A 22,076-nucleotide genomic window follows, 5' to 3' on the forward strand; every position below is an offset into this window, starting at 1 on the left:
TGTGTGTGTTTGGCTGTGTGTGTTTGTCTGCGTGTGTGTATATCTGTGTGTGTGTTTGTGTGTCTGTGTATGTGTGTGTGAGTGTGTCTGTGTGTGTCTGTCTGTGTCTGCATGTCTGTCTGTGTGTGTGTGTTTGTGTTTTTCTGTGTGTGTTTGTCTGTGTGTGTATGTGTGTGTTTGTGTGTGTGTGTGTGTGCATGTGTGCATGTGTGCCTGTGTGAGTGTGTGTGTGTGTGTGTGTGTGTGAGTATGTGTGTGGGAAGGTTTAAGTGGTTTATTTTTTTTGTGTGTGTATGTATGGATAGAATCTATAGTTTGTACAGTATAAAAATCATTATGTTTATGGAGAGTCCTCATAATGATAGCTGCACCAACATGTGTGTGTGTGTGTGTGTATGTGTGTGTGTGTGTGTGTGTGTGTATGTGTTTAGGGGTTAGGGTTAGGGTTAGGGGATAGAATCTATAGTTTGTACAGTATAAAAATCATTATGTTTATGGAGAGTCCTCATAATGATAGCTGCACCAACATGTGTGTGTGTGTGTGTGTGTGTGTGTGAGTGTGTTTAGGGGTAGGGTAAGGGTTAGGGGATAGAATCTATAGTTTGTACAGTATAAAAATCATTATGTTTATGGGGAGTCCTCATAATGATAGCTGCACCAACATGTGTGTGTGTGTGTGTGTGTGTGTGTGTGTGTGTGTGAGTGTGTTTAGGGGTAGGGTAAGGGTTAGGGGATAGAATCTATAGTTTGTACAGTATAAAAATCATTATGTCTATGGAGAGTCCTCATAATGATAGCTGCACCAACATGTGTGTGTGTGTGTGTGTGTGTGTGTGTATGTGTTTAGGGGTAGGGTTAGGGTTAGGGGATAGAATCTATAGTTCATACAGTATAAAAATCATTATGTCTATGGAGAGTCCTCATAATGATAGCTGTACCAACATGTGTGTTTGTGTGTGTCTGTGTGTGTGTGTGTGTGTGTGTGTGTGAGTGTGTGTGTGTGTGTGTGTGTGTGTGTGTTTAGGGGTAGGGTTAGGGTTAGGGGATAGAATCTATAGTTCATACAGTATAAAAATCATTATGTCTATGGAGAGTCCTCATAATGATAGCTGTACCAACATGTGTGTTTGTGTGTGTCTGTGTGTGTGTGTCTGTGTGTGTGTGTGTGAGTGTGTGTGTGTCTGTCTGCGTGTGTGTCTGCATCTGTGTTTCTGCCTCTGTGTGTGTGTGTGTGTGTGTGTGTGTCTGTTTGTGTGTCTGCGTGTGTGTGTCTGTGTGTTTCTGTGTGTGTGTGTGTGTGAGTGTGTGTTTGTGTGTGTGTGAGTGAGTGAGTGTGTGTCTGCGTGTGTGTGTCTGCGTGTGTGTGTCTGTGTGTCTGTATGTGTGTGTGTGTCTGTGTGAGTGTGTGTGTATGTGTGTCTGTCTACATATGTGTGTCTGCGTCTGCGTCTGCGTGTATGTCTGAGTGTGTGTGTGTGTGTGTGTGTGTGTGTGTTTGTCTGTGTGTGTGTATGTCTGTGTGTGTGTGTTTGTGTGAGTGAGTGTGTGTGTGTGTGTGTGTGTGTGTGTGTGTGTGTGTGTGTGTGTGTTTGTGTGAGTGTGTGTGTGTCTGCATGTGTGTGTTGGTTGGTGTAATTTATTCTGGAGTATAGCTGGGATGATGGTGTTGAAAGCTGAACTGAAGTCCACAAAAAGGATCCTTGCATATGTCCCTGGTCTGTCCAGATGTTGCAGGATATGATGCAATCCTATGTTGACTGCATCATCCACAGACATGTTTGCTCGATAAGCAAATTGAAGGGGATCTAGAAAGGGTCCAGTGATGTTCTTCAGGTGGGCCAACATCAGCATCTCAAATTATTTCATGACCACAGATGTCAGGGCGACAGGTCTGCAGTCATTAAGTCCTGTGATTTTTGGTTTCTTTGGGATGGGGATGATAGTGGAACGTTTGAAGCAGCATGGGACTTCACACTGCTCCAGTGATCTATTGAAGATCTGTGTGATGATGGGGGCCAGCTGGTCAGCACAGGATTTTATACAAGTGGGTGAAACATCTGGGCCCTGTGCTTTCCTTGTCTTTTGTTTCCGGAGACACAACACACCTCCTCTTCACAGATCTTAAGTGCAGGTTGGGGAGCAGGAGGGGAGGAGGGGGGTTGCAGGAGGTGTTGGTGTTTGTGTGAAGTGAAGGTCTGAGTGGGTGTGGGGTGTGAAACTGGGACTTTCAAATCTACAGTAGAACACATTCAAGTCGTCAGCCAGTTGTTGGTTCCCTACAGTATTAGGAGAAGGTTTCTTGAAGTTGGTAATATCTTTCAGGCCTCTCCACACCAATGCAGGGTCGTTAGCTGAAAACTTGTTTTTCAGTTTCTCAGAGTATCTTCTTTTAGCCACTCTGATTTCCTTATTCAGTGTGTTCCAGGCCTGATTGTACAAGATTTTATCCCCACCCCTGTAAGCATCCTCTTTAGCCTGACGAAGCTGCCTGAGCTCTGCTGTAAACCACGGTTTGTCGTTGTTAAATGTTAAATAAGTCCTAGTAGGAATGCACATATCCTCACAGAAACTGATATATGATGTCACAGTATCTGTGAACTCGTCCAGATTGGTGTCTGCAGCTTCAAAAACACTCCAGTCAGTGCAGTCAAAGCAGGCTTGAAGTTCCAGCTCTGCTTCATTGGTCCATCTTTTTTGGAAGAAGATGAGCCAGACAGTGATCAGAGAGTCCAAAAGGTGCTCTAGGGACAGAGCGATATGCATCCTTTATTGTTGTGTAGCAATGATCCAGTATATTTCTGTCTCTGGTGGGGCATGTAATGTGCTGTCTTTATTTTGGCAGTTCACAGTTGAGGTTAGCTTTATTAAAATCTCCCAGAATAATTATAACTGAGTCCAGGTATTGTTGTTCCATATCTGTAATTTTATCAGCCAGCAGTGCTGCATTCAAACACTCACCAGAATAAACGAGGAAAACTCCCGCGGCAAGTAGAAAGGTTTACAGTTGATAAAGAGCGCTTCCAAATTAGGACAGCACATCCTCTTTAACGTTGTTACATCTGTACACCAACTTTCATTGATGTAAAAGCATGTTCCACCACCTCTTGTTTTCCCTGTTAACTCCATGATGCGATCCGCTATGAACAGCTGGAAGCCCGGCAGATGTAACGCACTGTCCGGAATGGCTTCACTCAGCCAGATTTCTGTGAAGCACAAGGCAGCAGAGTTTGAAAAGTCTTGTTTGTACAGGTGAGGAGATGTAGTTCATCCGTTTTCTTAGGAAGAGAGCGGAGATTTGCTAGATGAATTCTCGACAGTGCTGTTCGAAAGCAGCACTGATGAAGGCTGACCAGCACGCCGGCTCGCTGCATCTCATAGCGCGTTTAAACAACACAGCTGCACCTCCAACTAAAATGTCCAGCAAAACGTCCGAATAGTCAAAAACCGGGAGAGTGGGCAGTTCTTGTCAGGAGTGAATGAACATAAAAGGAGACACTGTTTAATGCGCAGTAAGCAGAATAGCAGTTCTAAATGATTTTATTTACTGCACGCATAAAAACTTGGTGATTAGTACAAGTTTATAGAAACATTCGGGGCATTTCCTGAAACACCCGGGGCTTAAGCTTGGTAAGCCCACCCCTAGTGCCGCACCTGATGATTTGTGCTGCAAGAGAACTAATAATGTGTTCGACAAATCAAGAGATGAAGGCTAGTAGTGTAAGTGATGGGGATTGTTGGTCATAAATCATGATCATATATTGATTAAACATCAAAAGAAAATCTGTCTGAAGTTGCAGATCTGCAGATCACGATCACATCATGTGTTCTTGTGAAAGAAAAGATTTTTCTAAGTTTTAAAATTCTAACTCAAATGTAATTTTGACATCATGTAGATGGTAATAGTTTTTTTTATTTGTAAAATCCTCTGTTGTATTGAAAGCAAGGGTTAAACTTAAAGCAATTTTTAAATGTCACATATATAGAGCTGCACAAAGTTTAAACTAATCGATAAGTAACAACTGGTTAGTTTGTAACCAAGTTAGTTCTAATTTTGTTAATAAAAATGGGTTCTCTCTGAGTGGTATAAGGCTTGGGTACTTTTCCTACAATTGCCATCACACACACACACACACACACACACACACACATTGTGGACTTTGATTCGATTAGTTTAAGTGGTTGTAAAACAAAAAGTGCAACACTCATCTTGAACCGCCATATGGAAAATGAATGGGTGACTATTTTCATATCTGGAGATAATATGTATATGTAATGTGGGGTGCCAAGTTGTCTGGATTCAGAGGGCACAACTTCCTGGGGAAGGAAGAGCCTTTGTGAGAACAAACACACAATAAACATCTCCAACTGAAACAACACACCACAGAGAGTAAATGAATGGAAAGTTTCTTTCTCATCAGTTCTCTCTTAACATTTGTCTCTCTTGCAATCTGTTGGAGGATCATGATGATCTGGGGGTGCTTCAGCAAGGCTGGGATCGGGCAGATTCGTCTTTGTGAAGGATGCATGAATCAAGCCACTTACAAGGTTATCCTGGAAGAAAACTTGCTTTCTTCTGCTCTGACAATGTTCCCCAACTCTGAGGATTGTTTTTTTTTTTTTCCAGCAGGACAATGCTCCATGCCACAGCCAGGTTAATCAAGGTGTGGCTGGAGGACCACCGGACCAAGACCCTGTCATGACCAGCCAAATCTCCGGACCTGAACCCCATTGAAAACCTCTGGAATGTGATCAAGAGGAAGATGGATGTCCACAAGCCATCAAACAAAGCTGAGCTGCTTGAATTTTTGTGCCTTAGAAACAGGCTTACGAGCCCTCAGTCCAGCCTCTCTCAGCCTATTGTGGACAGTCTGAGCACTGATGGAGGGATTGTGCGTTCCTGGTGTAACTCGGGCAGTTGTTGTTGCCATCCTGTATCTGTCCTGCTGGTGTGATGTTCGGTTGTACAGATCCTGTGCAGGTGTTGTTACACGTGGTCTGCCACTGCGAGGACTGGACCATGGAGCAATGGAAGAAGGTGGCCTTGTCTGATGAACCACGTTTTCATTTACATCATGTGGACGGCTGGGTGCGTGTGCGTGTGCGTCGTTTACCTGGGGAAGAGATGGCAGCAAGATGCACCATGGGAAGAAGTCAGGCCGGTGGAGGCAGTGTGATGCTCTGGGAAATATTCTGCTGGGAAACCTTGGGTCCTGGAATTCATGTGTATGTTATTTTAACACGTACCACCTACCTAAAGATTATTACAGACCACGTACACCCCTTCATGGCAACGGTATTCCCTGATGGCAGTGGCCTCTTTCAGCAGGATAATGCACCTTGCCACACTGCACACATTGTTTGTGAATGGTTTGAGGAACATGAGTTTAAGGTGTTGCACTGGCTTCCAAATTCCCCAGATCTCAATCCGATTGAGCATCTGTGGGATGTGCTGGATCAACAAGTCCGATTCATGGCGGCTCCACCTTACAACTTACAGGGCTTAAAGGATATGCTGCTAATGTCTTAGTGCCAGATACCACAGGACACCTTCAAGGGTCTTGTAGTTTCCATGCCTTGGCGGATCAGCACTGTTTTGGCGGCACGCGAAGGACCAACAGCATATTAGGCAGGTGGTCATAATGTTTTAGCTCATCAGTATATATATATATATAAACAGTGCATTCAGAAAGTATTCAGACCTCTTAATTTTTTTTCACATTTTGTTATGTTGCAGACTTATGCTAAAATGCTTTAAATATTTATTTTCCACATCAATCTACACTCCATAACCCATAATGACATAGCAAAAAGCAGATTTCTGATAACTTTGCAAATGTATTAAAAAGAAAAAACCCTGAAATATCACATTGACATAAGTATTCAGACTCTTGACTCAGTACTTAGTTGAAGCACCTTTGGCAACGATTACAGTCTCAAGTCTTTTTGGGTATGATGCGACAAGCTTTGCACACCTGGATTTGGGGATTTTCTGCCACTCTTCTCTGCAGACCCTCTCAAGCTCTGTCAGGTTGGATGGGGACCGTCGGTGGACAGACATTTTCAGGTCTCTCCAGAGATGTTCGATTGAGTTCAAGTCCGGGCTCTGGCTGGGCCACTCAAGGACATTAACAGAGTTGTCCCTAAGCCACTCTTGCATTGTCTTGGCTGTGTGCTTAGGGTCATTGTCCTGTTGGAAGGTGAAGCTTCAGCCCAGTCTGAGGTCCTGAGCACTCTGGACCCGGTGTTCATTAAGGATATCTCTGTATTTTGCTGCGTTCAGCTTTCCTTCAACCCTGATCAGTCCCCCAGTCCCTGCCGCTGAAAAACACCCCATTTAACAATTCTTCCAATTAATAATTATGGAGGCCACTGTGCTCTTGGGAACCTTCAATGCAGCCGAAATGTTTTTGTAGCCTTTCCCAGATCTGTGCCTTGATACACAATCCTGTCTCCGAGCTCTGCAGGCAGTTCCTTTGACCTCATGGCTTGGTTTTTGCTCTGATATGCATTTTCAGCTGTAAGACCTTATATAGACAGGTGTGTGCCTTTCCAAATCATGTCCAATCAATTGAATTTGCCACAGGTGGACTCCAATCAAAGTGTAGAAACATCTCAAAGATGATTCAGAGAAATGGGATGCACCTGAGCTAAATTTCAAGTGTCATAGCAAAGGGTCTGAATACTTATGTCAATGTGATATTTCAGTTTTTTCTTTTTAATATATTTGCAGTTCTTGTTTTTGCTTTGTCATTATGGGGAATGGGGTGTAGATTGATGTGAAAAAAATAAATAAAAAAATGTAAAGCATTTTATCATAAGGCTGCAACATATGTGAAAAAAATGAAGGGGTCTGAATACTTTCTGAATGCACTGTACATACCAACTCATTCACACTACACAGTCATTTTGCCTGTGTCCAGGGAATGCAGAGTTGTCAAAACCTTTATCTCCGGTGTAACTGGGTTGTTTCAGTTTGTGGGAGAGGTAATTGCATCTCTTACTAAGTTTACAATGATGAAAACACCCTCGTGATTCAGTCGATACCTTTTTAAAAGGTCACTGTGAACATTATATTTATAATATTATATTATTAAAACACATAGACTCTTCTGTGATTCAGGTGATACCTTTTTAAACGGTCAATGTCATAATACATTGTTTTTAATGTGGATTGACAGCAGCAGCATGCTTCGGATTGTTTGTGAGTCACTCTTAAGGATTTGTAAGTCCTCAAGACGACTTCTAAGCTGCCGTGGGTTTAGGAGCTACTAGAGTTAAAATGCTTCATGAATTACTTTTAGATGACCATTTTACGAGTCCTAAAATTAGGAGTGTCGCCCCTAATTTTAAAGAGTTGCTCTTAAATTTCAAAGTTTGGAGCTACTTTTAGCCTTAAGATTTTTTGTGAATACTGGCCCATATTTACATCTTTTAAGATTCATTTATGAGCATTGGACGTTGTATTTTGATTATTTCTGAATTTTATTAATTATGTAATTGGAATAATACATGTTTACCTGAAAAATAAATTGTTAAACTTGATTCTATTCTGATTTATTCTGAAATGACTGGCTTAAATAGATTACATTAAATCCATATTACCTCAAATCCACGATCAGAGTTAGTACACACTAACGGCTCAGTGTTAACTGAGCATTGGGCACGTCTTCTGGGACCTTAGCTTTCTGACTAACTATTTGACACTAAGTGTATCTAGACTGTAGGGATTAAATATAATCATTATTTAGAACAACGCAATGTTAATCGACCTGTCTAAATAGTGTTAGTCATTACCTCTGATTACTGCTACTATTATTCCAGTTAAGGGTAAATAGGAAACTGTCGGGTCTAATCAAATGTATTATCTGGATACGGTGGTGTTGATCAGCTTGACCAGATAATATTAATCACTCCCGTTGACTGAGAATGTTGGCTCAGCCCACTCCTGCCAACCTATTTCTCATGTAACTGTCAGCGGTAATTAATTAAATTTCCATTGAAATATGAAACGTAAAAGATAAGTAAATATAATAAAAAGTCTATTTAAAATATGTAAATAATATTATTCAGCAACTGTGTCTAAATTTAAAAGGGGCAATGAATAAATAATTATTCAACAGACTGGAAATATTGAAATTTATTCATTATAATTTCCTATATATTTTGATTGTGTTGAAACATGTCAGTGACAGCGGGCGACGCACACAAGAAAATTCACCGTTTAGATCAGTTTCATGCTGAAGAGCCACTAAGATTTTTCTATAATGTATCTTGTAAATGTAAATGGGCCTCATTCATGAAACATGAGCAGAACTAATTTGTGTGTAAATGCATTCTTACATAAATTGTCCCATTGAATTGATTAGGATTGATTTACTAAAGATTTACACACCAGTTTGTTCTACACGTGTTTCATTAATAAGGCCCAATGAGTGTAAATGTCAATATCATTATATACATCTGAAGGATTGAAGTCTGTAATGCAAAACATGAGACATTGATGTCATTCAGTGAGTTTGATTTTTATTCCAACCATCACTCTGGTCGGAGGCCTTTTGTAAATATTGAGCTTTTACGTATGGTTAGGTTTCAGCTCAAATATTGAGTAGTGTGTAAATTGTTACTTAGTGCTCATTTACACATACACTACTCTTAGTTGTAACTTACATGTAGCTGGTTCCAGAAAGGAATAATTTATCAGTAAGTGATTGATCACTCGAGTGCTTTTAATTACAGCAGCTGACATCAGATAAAAACGCTTGCGTCTGGATGGTAACCCACATTCTGCACAAGTCTCGCGAGATTCACACATGACATTCACACACTGTTTATTTGGAGTCTCAGTGGAACTGGAATCCAGTAAATCTGAGTTTCTCTGAATGTCTTTTCATCTGGACTCTTCAGCTGTAATAACTCTTAACGAACAATTAAATTATTTTTGCTGCAAACTTTCAGAACTCTTTGACTTTATCAGCTTTTTGGCTTATTGTTGATCTGATTAGGTTGAAATTTAACAGACCCCAATTAAGCATGACAGTAAAGGTCGGCTGGGGTCAGAGGATTAAAAAACTTTAATTTTTTTCATTAATAGAGCAGAATTCAGAACGTACTTGTGCAATTATCATTCTGACCCGAGTAATTAACAAGCACTCCTGTGAGAGACCTTAATGAGTGTGAACACACACACACACACACACACACACACACACACATGTTGGTGCGGCTATCCTTATGAGGACTCTCCATAGACATAATGATTTTTATACTGTACGAAGTATAGATTCTATCCCCTAACCCTAAACTGCTTTGAATAGCGCAGTACAAATAAAAATGACTCATTTGGAGCTCATGAATATAGAGGTGAATGATGAGGAACATCCTCATGTGTGTTTATGAACTACAGGAGCAAATTCTTGAAATATCCTAAAACTTTTCAAACGACAGTTAAACATTGAAATTAGCTGACAAATTACATAACATTTTATGTGCTGAACCATATTACAGACAAATAGGTCAGCAAATCTGTGAATATGTTTCTGTATGATGTGTCATTCTCCACAGATTATGTCAATTTTAGGTAAAGGCTTCATGACAGTTTTCTTTGATAATTTTTTCTGCTGGAAAATCCAGTTTAAGATGGTAGCTGTGTTTTGGAACATGGTAGCTAATTTCAAGCTGGTCTTTAACTGGTTCAAACTTGGAGATCATCTCGGACCAGCTACCTGCTGCTAATACCAACTCAAGGTGGTCAGGCTGGTTTTTGGTCGACCAGCTATGAACTAGTTTGGGCCAGCACAAGACCAGCTCCCATGCTCCAAAACACAGCTACCAGCTTAAGCTGGATTTTCCTGCAGGGTTGAGATCTTCTTGAATTCAACTTGAGCTTTCTCAACATCTGTGACATGCTGTTGATCTACCTCAGTCAAATGTGTTTAATGTAAATACACTTACAGTTATTTTGTACTTACCAACTCTGACTGAGTAACATCTAGTCTTTCTACTCATGTCATGATCATGTAAACATGGTAACTTTTCCATAATATATCCAAGTTTATCAGGAAGGGACATGACGTAACTATCAGTAAAGCACTGTTTACATCCACTGCCATTACATCAGTAACACATAACCTGAAGTTCATACATAAAAGTAATCCTACCGACTCTTTAGAGCTCAAAGTATTTCTGTTTCTGTGGTGATCAGCAGAATATACAGTTACATTTTACATTTCACACTACCAATGATTTGTTGTTTTGATGGTTTATTGTCAGGGAATCTCAATTTCACAAAAGATCTGATGTAATGAGAATTAGTGATCACAACTCTTAAGTATTATTGCAGGTGGTTACAATAAAAATATTCAGAGATCATTGAAAGCTTTAATTGTCTTTAGCATAACAGAATGTCCTGCTAAATGAATCTGGCATAATTTAAATCTTAAACTGCTGTCACTGCAATCGTAATTATTCTGAGACTACAGCAGGTCAGAGGTCAAACTGAGACTGTCACCAGAGGGCCGTCTTTGCACCTCGTATTTACAGTAAATTTACTCGCTCTCTTTAAGAACAAACTGATCCAGGTTGTTTTCATACACTTTCATCAGCTTGTGATTTGTACACATTTTAGTAAAGATGTGGGCAAGGACAGAAACCCTTTAGGAATTATATGAGGAGACAATAAAAATTCACTGTTTGTCAATTATCCCTGTGACGGGATAGTTGAGCAAGTGATCATGAGTGTTTGTGTACTAGACTGCTGTTTTCATCTTGTCATCAGTTATCTGTTGTAGTGATTAGTTACAGTGACATTTTTCATCTAGCATGTGATTCATTAACCCTACCTAAATATAATCTGTTGAATGAATTACAGTATCTGTAAAGATCAATGCAATTACATAAGTGTGTACTTTCTCACAGAAATGCAGTTTCGTTCCTGTATATTCAATATCATCTGTTCTGCTCTCTCACTAGTTATTAAAAAACATCAGATATAAATGCACTTGTGTTTGTTCTTGTATGAAGTACAGATGTGATTCCTCATACAGTACTGATGAAATACAGATGTGATCATCAAATCAAATCAAATCAATCAAATCACTTTATTGTCTCAATACTGTACTGATGAAGTACAGTACAGTCATACAGTACTGATGAAGTACAGATGTGATCATACAGTACTGATGAAGTACAGTACAGTCACACAGTACTGATGAAGTACAGATGTGATCATACAGTAGTGATGAAGTAAAGATGTGATTCCTCATACAGTACTGATGAAATACAGATACGATCATACAGTACTGATGAAATACAGATGTGATCATACAGTACTGATGAAGTACAGATGTGATCATACAGTAGTGATGAAGTAAAGATGTGATTCCTCATACAGTACTGATGAAATACAGATACGATCATACAGTACTGATGAAATACAGATGTGATCATACAGTACTGATGAAGTACAGATGTGATCATACAGTACTGATGAAGTACAGATGTGATCATACAGTACTGATGAAGTACAAATGTGATCATACAGTACTGATGAAGTACAGATGTGATCATACAGTACTGATGAAATACAGATGTGATCATACAGTATTGATGAAGTACAGATGTGATCACACAGTACTGATGAAGTAAAGATGTGATTCCTCATACAGTACTGATGAAATACAGATGCGATCATACAGTACTGATGAAGTACAAATGTGATCATACAGTACTGATGAAGTACAGATGTGATCATACAGAACTGATGAAGTACAGATGTGATTCCGCATACAGTACTGTTGAAGTACAGATGTAATTCCTCATAGAGTACTGATGAAGTACAGATGCAATTCCTCATACAGTATTGATGAAGTACAGATGTAATTCCTCATAGAGTACTGATGAAGTACAGATGCGATTCCTCATACAGTATTGATGAAGTACAGATGTGACCATACAGTATTGATGAAGTACAGATGTGATTCCTCATACAGTATTGATGAAGTACAGATGTGATCATACAGTACTGATGAAGTACAGATGTGATTCCTCATACAGTATTGATGAATTACAGATGTGATCATACAGTATTTATGAAGTACAGATGTGATCATACAGTATTGAAGTACAGATGTGATCATACAGTACTGATGAAGCACAGATGTGATTCCTCATACAGTTCTGATGAAGTACAGATGTGATCATACAGTACTGATGAATTACAGATGTGATCATACAGTATTTATGAAGTACAGATGTGATTCCTCATACAGTACTGATGAAATACAGATGTGATTCCTCATACAATACTGATGAAATACAGATGTGATCATACAGTATTGATGAAGTACAGATGTGATTCCTCATACAGTACTGATGAAATACAGATGTGATCATATAGTATTGATGAAGTACAGATGTGATTCCTCATACAGTACTGATGAAGTACAGATGTGATCTATACAGTACTATGAAGTACAGATGGATCATACAGTACTGATGAATTACAGATGTGATCATACAGTATTGATGAAGTACAGATGTGATTCCTCATACAGTACTGATGAAATACAGATGTGATCATATAGTATTGATGAAGTACAGATGTGATTCCTCATACAGTATTGATGAAGTACAGATGTGATCATACAGTACTGATGAAGTACAGATGTGATTCCTCATACAGTACTGATGAAATACAGATGTGATCATACAGTATTGATGAAGTACAGATGTGATTCCTCATACAGTACTGATGAAATACAGATGTGATCATATAGTATTGATGAAGTACAGATGTGATTCCTCATACAGTATTGATGAAATACAGATGCGATCATACAGTATTGATGAAGTACAGATGTGATTCCTCATACAGTACTGATGAAATACAGATGTGATCAAATAGTATTGATGAAGTACAGATGTGATTCCTCATACAGTACTGATGAAGTACAGATGTGATCATACAGTACTGATGAATTACAGATGTGATCATACAGTATTTATGAAGTACATATGTGATTCCTCATACAGTACTGATGAAATACAGGTGTGATCATACAGTATTGATGAATTACAGATGTGATCATACAGTATTTATGAAGTACAGATGTGATTCCTCATACAGTACTGATGAAATACAGATGTGATCATACAGTATTGATGAAGTACAGATGTGATTCCTCATACAGTATTGATGAAGTACAGATGTGATCATACAGTACTGATGAAGTACAGATGTGATTCCTCATACAGTATTGATGAAGTACAGATGTGATCATACAGTACTGATGAAGTACAGATGTGATTCCTCATACAGTATTGATGAATTATAGATGTGATCATACAGTATTTATGAAGTACAGATGTGATCATACAGTATTGAAGTACAGATGTGATCATACAGTACTGATGAAGTACAGATGTGATTCCTCATACAGTTCTGATGAAGTACAGATGTGATCATACAGTACTGATGAAGTACAGATGTGATTCCTCATACAGTACTGATGAAATACAGATGTGATCATACAGTATTGATGAAGTACAGATGTGATTCCTCATACAGTACTGATGAAATACAGATGTGATCATATAGTATTGATGAAGTACAGATGTGATTCCTCATACAGTATTGATGAAGTACAGATGTGATCATACAGTACTGATGAAGTACAGATGTGATTCCGCATACAGTACTGATGAAGTAAAGATGTGATTCCTCATACAGTACTGATGAAGTAAAGATGTGATTCCTCATACAGTACTGATGAAGTAAAGATGTGATTCCTCATACAGTATTGATGAAATACAGATGCGATCATACAGTATTGATGAAGTACAGATGTGATTCCTCATACAGTACTGATGAAATACAGATGTGATCATACAGTACTGATGAATTACAGATGTGATCATACAGTATTTATGAAGTACAGATGTGATTCCTCATACAGTACTGATGAAATACAGATGTGATCATACAGTATTGATGAGTTACAGATGTGATCATACAGTATTTATGAAGTACAGATGTGATTCCTCATACAGTACTGATGAAATACAGATGTGATCATATAGTATTGATGAAGTACAGATGTGATTCCTCATACAGTATTGATGAAGTACAGATGTGATCATACAGTACTGATGAAGTACAGATGTGATTCCTCATACAGTATTGATGAAGTACAGATGTGATCATATAGTATTGATGAAGTACAGATGTGATTCCTCATACAGTATTGATGAAGTACAGATGTGATCATACAGTACTGATGAAGTACAGATGTGATTCCTCATACAGTATTGATGAAGTACAGATGTGATCATACAGTACTGATGAAGTAAAGATGTGATTCCTCATACAGTACTGATGAAGTAAAGATGTGATTCCTCATACAGTACTGATGAAGTAAAGATGTGATTCCTCATACAGTATTGATGAAATACAGATGCGATCATACAGTATTGATGAAGTACAGATGTGATTCCTCATACAGTACTGATGAAATACAGATGTGATCATACAGTACTGATGAATTACAGATGTGATCATACAGTATTTATGAAGTACAGATGTGATTCCTCATACAGTACTGATGAAATACAGATGTGATCATACAGTATTGATGAATTACAGATGTGATCATACAGTATTTATGAAGTACAGATGTGATTCCTCATACAGTACTGATGAAATACAGATGTGATCATACAGTATTGATGAAGTACAGATGTGATTCCTCATACAGTACTGATGAAATACAGATGTGATCATATAGTATTGATGAAGTACAGATGTGATTCCTCATACAGTATTGATGAAGTACAGATGTGATCATACAGTACTGATGAAGTACAGATGTGATTCCTCATACAGTATTGATGAAGTACAGATGTGATCATACAGTACTGATAAAGTACAGATGTGATTCCTCATACAGTATTGATGAAGTACAGATGTGATCATACAGTACTGATGAATTACAGATGTGATCATACAGTATTGAAGTACAGATGTGATCATACAGTACTGATGAAGTACAGATGTGATTCCTCATACAGTTCTGATGAAGTACAGATGTGATCATACAGTACTGATGAATTACAGATGTGATCATACAGTATTTATGAAGTACAGATGTGATTCCTCATACAGTACTGATGAAATACAGATGTGATCATACAGTACTGATGAAGTACAGATGTGATTCCTCATACAGTACTGATGAAATACAGATGTGATCATATAGTATTGATGAAGTACAGATGTGATTCCTCATACAGTACTGATGAAGTACAGATGTGATCATACAGTACTGATGAAGTACAGATGTGATTCCGCATACAGTACTGATGAAGTAAAGATGTGATTCCTCATACAGTACTGATGAAGTAAAGATGTGATTCCTCATACAGTATTGATGAAATACAGATGCGATCATACAGTATTGATGAAGTACAGATGTGATTCCTCATACAGTACTGATGAAATACAGATGTGATCATACAGTACTGATGAATTACAGATGTGATCATACAGTATTTATGAAGTACAGATGTGATTCCTCATACAGTACTGATGAAATACAGATGTGATCATACAGTATTGATGAGTTACAGATGTGATCATACAGTATTTATGAAGTACAGATGTGATTCCTCATACAGTACTGATGAAATACAGATGTGATCATATAGTATTGATGAAGTACAGATGTGATTCCTCATACAGTATTGATGAAGTACAGATGTGATCATACAGTACTGATGAAGTACAGATGTGATTCCTCATACAGTATTGATGAAGTACAGATGTGATCATACAGTACTGATGAAGTACAGATGTGATTCCTCATACAGTATTGATGAAGTACAGATGTGATCATACAGTACTGATAAAGTACAGATGTGATTCCTCATACAGTATTGATGAAGTACAGATGTGATCATACAGTACTGATGAATTACAGATGTGATCATACAGTATTGAAGTACAGATGTGATCATACAGTACTGATGAAGTACAGATGTGATTCCTCATACAGTTCTGATGAAGTACAGATGTGATCATACAGTACTGATGAAATACAGATGTGATCATATAGTATTGATGAAGTACAGATGTGATTCCTCATACAGTACTGATGAAATACAGATGTGATCATACAGTATTTATGAAGTACAGATGTGATTCCTCATACAGTACTGATGAAATACAGATGTGATCATACAGTACTGATGAAGTACAGATGTGATTCCTCATACAGTACTGATGAAATACAGATGTGATCATATAGTATTGATGAAGTACAGATGTGATTCCTCATACAGTACTGATGAAGTACAGATGTGATCATACAGTACTGATGAAGTACAGATGTGATTCCGCATACAGTACTGATGAAGTAAAGATGTGATTCCTCATACAGTACTGATGAAGTAAAGATGTGATTCCTCATACAGTATTGATGAAATACAGATGCGATCATACAGTATTGATGAAGTACAGATGTGATTCCTCATACAGTACTGATGAAATACAGATGTGTTCATATAGTATTGATGAAGCACAGATGTGATTCCTCATACAGTTTTGATGAAGTACAGATGTGATCATACAGTACTGATGAAGTACAGATGTGATTCCTCATACAGTACTGATGAAATACAGATGTGATCATATAGTATTGATGAAGTACAGATGTGATTCCTCATACAGTACTGATGAAATACAGATGTGATCATATAGTACTGATGAAGTACAGATGTGATCATACAGTACTGATGAGGTACAGATGTGATCATACAGTACTGATGAAGTACAGATGTGATTCCGCATATAGTACTGATGAAGTACAGATGTAATTCCTCATATAGTAATGATGAAGTACAGATGTGATTCCTGATACAGTATTGATGAAGGACAGATGTGATCATACAGTACTGATGAATTACAGATGTGATCATACAGTATTGATGAGCGCGTGCCTGCGAACTGGCCTGAACAGCACCATGGACAGCGCCGCATGCGCTTTATAATAGCCACACGGAAATGTTAGAGATGAGTTCAAATACTCTTGAAAGCTTTATGAAATGTTTTATTTTTTTTCATACATTGACCCTCTTTCAATCAGATCTCAAAAAGAGTTGTGTGCTAAAAACGAGCTCAATGACTGGTACCGGCTCACGCGTCATCCTCCCGCCCCTCGAGCTGCTCTCTCCTTCCGTCGCGTGTCTTTTCAACCTTTTTTATTTTCTGTGAGTTGGATTTCGACAGATTTCTGAATCAGAACACATCGATCACGCTTCCGCTAAAGATCCGAACGCTTGTTATCAATAACGCTCCGCGCGCTCCTCAACGGACACGGACGGAGATCGCGCGCGGAGTTCCGATTGAATGATTCTGCGATCCAGAAAACGGCGTCAGAGGGATCATACACCGTTTAGGATATTTTTAGGATCTCTCCTTCAGTCGGTGGAATCTGAAGCGAGTTTTAATCATGACGGCCACTAAAGAGCAGCAGAACCAGAGAGCGAATCCGCAGGACGAGGTAATAATTATTCTCATAATTCACCTCCACTTTACGTTACACAACGATTAAAAAAATACATATGGGCGCTTTTTCATATCTGTATCGTCATTTCGGTCCGAATATGGATAGATGATGGTAACGGGTAGATGTTCTTGACCGAAATTACGACAAATGGATCTCGAGCAGGTTCTGTCATTACATTCGGTTTATACAAATGCAAATAAAACAAGATTCTACTGTCGTGTTTCTATCACTTTTATCACCAGGAGTTGCTCGTGAATGATGAGTTGTTCATTTTTGTTGGCAACAATTTCTTCGAGTGGCGCGCGTCGATTCTAACAAGGATTGGCCTCAATGATGTGCACGCGCATCTGTTCAATCGGTCAATGTAATCAATAAAATCACGAGTCAGTCAGTGTCCGCTGGCACGAGCCCTCACAACGAGACTGCACGTTAAACACGCTGCGACATTTTGGGCAAATCCGTCTGCTGGTGAATAATTGATCGCGCGGCGCGTTCACGATCAAACGAAATCCCAATGAAACACTGGTCTCTTTTCCTCCATCGTTAGTTAAGTGATCGGGATCTTGTTCTGTAGTTGTGACAGGGTGGATATGTTACAACACAATGAGTACAAAGTACATGTGACAGTGATGATTACATATCTGTTCAGAGACTTGTGTATTCTCTCATTTCTTAATATAGTACACGTGACAGTTTGTTCCCCCTGTGATATTTTTATTTCAATGCATGAACATCACGTTTTATATTCCAGCATATTGGAAAATAAACTCCTTAACCGAAAATAAAGAACTTATATTGTGTTAATGTCAATAGCAGTAAGAGCAGCGTTGAATCTCCATAATAAAATGTGAATCAGTTTTGACACATTCATTCATGTTCAGTTATTTGGATGACACCTGTGCTGTGTGAGATTGTGTCTTTGACTCCTTTATCTCTTTCACAAGTCTTGTTCATGCAGAAAGTGAAAAAAGTGTTTTTCCTCACAGTGTTTGTAATTTACAGTACCTTAAAGTTCAACTAATAGATCTAACAAACATGTTGTTGTTTTGTTCTTTTATTTTCTCGACTGTTCTTCATATTCACAAACTGAGTGATGATCCCTTTACTGTGGTGGTTTTTAATTCAGAAAATTTGGCATTTATTTGAATTTTTGACAGGTGGAGGTGCCTGTAATGCAGGTGTGTCCTTGTTAGAGTCATTTTAAACTGTTGATAATCTGCAACACAGGTGATGAATGTGTAATTAAGTAATTTTATATTTTGTGCTTTAATATAATGTTTAGTGAGCAATAATCATCGTTTGTGTATTATTTTCTCTGCATGGTTACAGTTGAAGTCAGAAGTTTACATGCACCTTAGCCAAATACATTAAAACTCAGTTTTTCACAATTCCTGACATTTAATCATAGAAAACATTCCCTGTCTAAGGTCAGTTAGGATCACTACTTTATTTTAAGAATCATAGTAGAGAGAATAATTTATTTCAGCTTTTATTTCTTTCATCACATTCTCAGTGGGTCAGAAGTTTACATACACTTTGTTAGTATTTGGTAGCATTGTCTTTAAATTGTTTAACTTGGGTCAAATGTTTTGGGTATTCTTCCACAAGCTTCTCACAATAAGTTGCTGGAATTTTGAGTCAGGTTTGTAGGCCTCCTCGGATTGAGGTCATGGCTTTGTGATGGCCACTCCAATACCTTGACTTTGTTGTCCTTAAGCCATTTTGCCACAACTTTGGAGGTATGCTTGGGGTCACTGTCCATTTGGAAGACCCATTTGTGACCAAGCTTTAACTTCCTGTCTGATGTCTTGAGATGTTGCTTCAATATATCCACATAATTTTCCTTCCTCATGATGCCATCTATTTTGTGAAGTGCACCAGTCCCTCCTGCAGCAAAGCACCCCCACAACATGATGCTGCCACCCCCATGCTTCACGGTTGGGATGGTGTTCTTCAGCTTGCAAGCCTCTCCCTTTTTCCTCCAAACATAACGATGATCATTATGGCCAAACAGTTCGATTTTTGTTTCATCAGACCAGAGGACATTTCTCCAAAAAGTAAGATCTTTGTCCAAATGTGCACTTGCAAACTGTAGTCTGGCTTTTTTATGGTGGTTTTGGAGCAGTGGCTTCTTCCTTGCTGAGCAGCCTTTCAGGTTATGTCGATATAGGACTCGTTTTACTGTGGATATAGATACTTGTTTACCTGTTTCCTCCAGCATCTTCACAAAGTCCTTTGCTGTTGTTATGGGATTGATTTGCACTTTTCACACCAAACTACGTTCATCTCTAGGAGACAGAATGCATCTCCTTCCTGAGTGGTATGATGGCTGCGTGGTCCCATGGTGTTTATACTTGCATACTATTGTTTGTACAGATGATCGTGGTACCTTCAGGCATTTGGAAATTGCTCCCAAGGATGAATCAGACTTGTGGAGGTCCACAATTTTTTTTATGAGGTCTTGGCTGATTTCTTTTGATTTTCTGATGATGTCAAGCAAAGAGGCACTGAGTTTGAAGGTAGGCCTTAAAATACATCCACAGGTACACCTCCAATTCAGCACACCTCCTATCAGAAGCTAATTGGCTAATTGTCTAAAAGCTTGACATCATTTTCTGGAATTTTCCAAGCTGCTTAAAGGCACAGTTAACTTAGTGTATGTAAACTTCTGACCCACTGGAATTGTGATATAGTCAATTAAAAGTGAAACAATCTGTCTGTAAACAATTGTTGGAAAAATTACTCATGTCATGCACAAAGTAGATGTCCTAAACAACTCCCCAAAACTATAGTTTGCTAATATTAAATCTGTGGAGTGGTTAAAAAATTAGTTTGAATGACTTCAGCCTAAGTGTATGTAAACTTCTGATTTCAACTGTATGTCAGATATAAAATAGCGGTCTGATGAAATGTCACTGTAATTCTGTTTCTGGATGCTGGAATATGAGATTATTATGGATTTCATTACTGGGTTATGGCTTTAATTGTGCCATCTTTACTGTATAAATCTGAATCATAGTCATGTTTATGGTTCAATGTTGTTTTTAACAAGGTAAATAGTTAAAGTCCAATATTTTATTAATAGGTTATGGAAGAGATCAAATAGAAACTGACAGTAGCTCTTTGTGATGTCACACAGTGCAGATTCGATTCTAAATCAAATAAAATCAAATCAAATCACTTTATTGTCACACAGCCATATACACAAGTGCAATGGTGTGTGAAATTCTTGGGTGCAGTTCCGATCAACATAGCAGTCGTGACAGTGATGAGACATATACCAATTTACAATAACATCAAATTAACACAACACAATTTAAACATCTGTTATACACATAATTACACACAACACAATATACAAATAATAACATACAATGTACAGTATACAATACACACAATACAGAGTACACATTATTCAATAAAAATAAAAAAGTATATATAGTAGTATATATGCTATACAGTATATATAGAGCCAGAATAATAATAATAATAATAATAATAATAATAATAATAATAATAATAATAATAATAACAGGACAAAAATAGTTTAACCAATCCAAAATGTTAATGTTTCTTTGAATGTTTGGAAATATTGTGTGTTTCTGTGAGTTGTAATAGATTCGTAAGGCCAGCGGTTGGGATCTGGTGGACTTTTATAATTCTGACATTGTCCAGACCTTTAAATTATACCCACATCAGAAATATTTAGTAAATCTGTTTTGGCAAGATGACATTGCTTTTGTTGACTTTAATTTATTACATTGAGTGTGTTTGAGGTCGTGTGAGGAAACAAGATCTACTGCTCATTCTCTCGGTTCTGTCCGATACAGTTGTGTCTGATAATCTGTTTCATCTCTTTGACCGTCCTAAATGTGCCCAGAGCAAGGATCAAAACAAACAGCCATTAAACATCTAAAATTAACACAATTCTCTCTATATATACACCTGTGCAGACACTCACACTCGTCTGAAGGTTTGTTCAATAGATTGTTTTATTTTAATCATCAACTCTTAATATCAAATGCTTTTAAATCATCTAGATCTTCAAAGCAGAGGAAATATCTCAACACATCAGCGTATAAACCGAAATAAATTAGTTACTGAGATGTTCCGTGTTCAGTGACAGTTGTATGTTCTCTATGAGGGCACTTCATATGCCCTGTATGAGGACATGTTGATATTGTCCGTGTACACTTTCACTATTTACACTATTTACAGTGTACAGGAGAGTGTGTACAAGCATCGGTCATCAGAAGAGATGGTGATGAAAATCTGAATTTTACTGTCTTTTAAATGCAGTTATTTTACCTTATCGTGTCCCGATATTACACATGCATAAGCTCATGTTGTGTCTCTGCTGTTATCCTCTTGGTTTCATTTAAAATATTCACAAAAATTGAACCTTTAATTGAAGTAAAATGATTGAAAAAATTTAATGTGACTCAAAAACGTCTTCCACAATTAGACCCTTATAAATTGTTATGAGTGAAATCTAACTAAAGTATACTCCCATCCATA

The 22,076-nt window shown here is 38.0% G+C and overlaps 1 protein-coding gene across 2 annotated transcripts in view; it reads left to right on the forward strand.

Moving 5' to 3' along the window:
• Positions 1–22,076, forward strand: part of LOC127446979 (inactive dipeptidyl peptidase 10-like) — a 61,454-nt gene that overhangs the window by 14,066 nt on the left and 25,312 nt on the right. The window contains exon 1 of one of the 2 annotated variants that reach the window (XM_051708395.1): positions 17,275–17,552. The exons of the other annotated variant lie outside the window; for it this stretch is intronic. Within the exon in view, the coding sequence (XP_051564355.1) occupies positions 17,502–17,552 (51 nt within the window). The 5' untranslated portion in view covers positions 17,275–17,501. Of the gene's footprint in view, positions 1–17,274; positions 17,553–22,076 lie in introns of those variants that run through there. 2 annotated transcript variants of the gene reach the window in all.

This window comes from Myxocyprinus asiaticus, chromosome 10 (genome assembly GCF_019703515.2).
Source record: "Myxocyprinus asiaticus isolate MX2 ecotype Aquarium Trade chromosome 10, UBuf_Myxa_2, whole genome shotgun sequence".
Taxonomy (NCBI): domain Eukaryota; kingdom Metazoa; phylum Chordata; class Actinopteri; order Cypriniformes; family Catostomidae; genus Myxocyprinus; species Myxocyprinus asiaticus.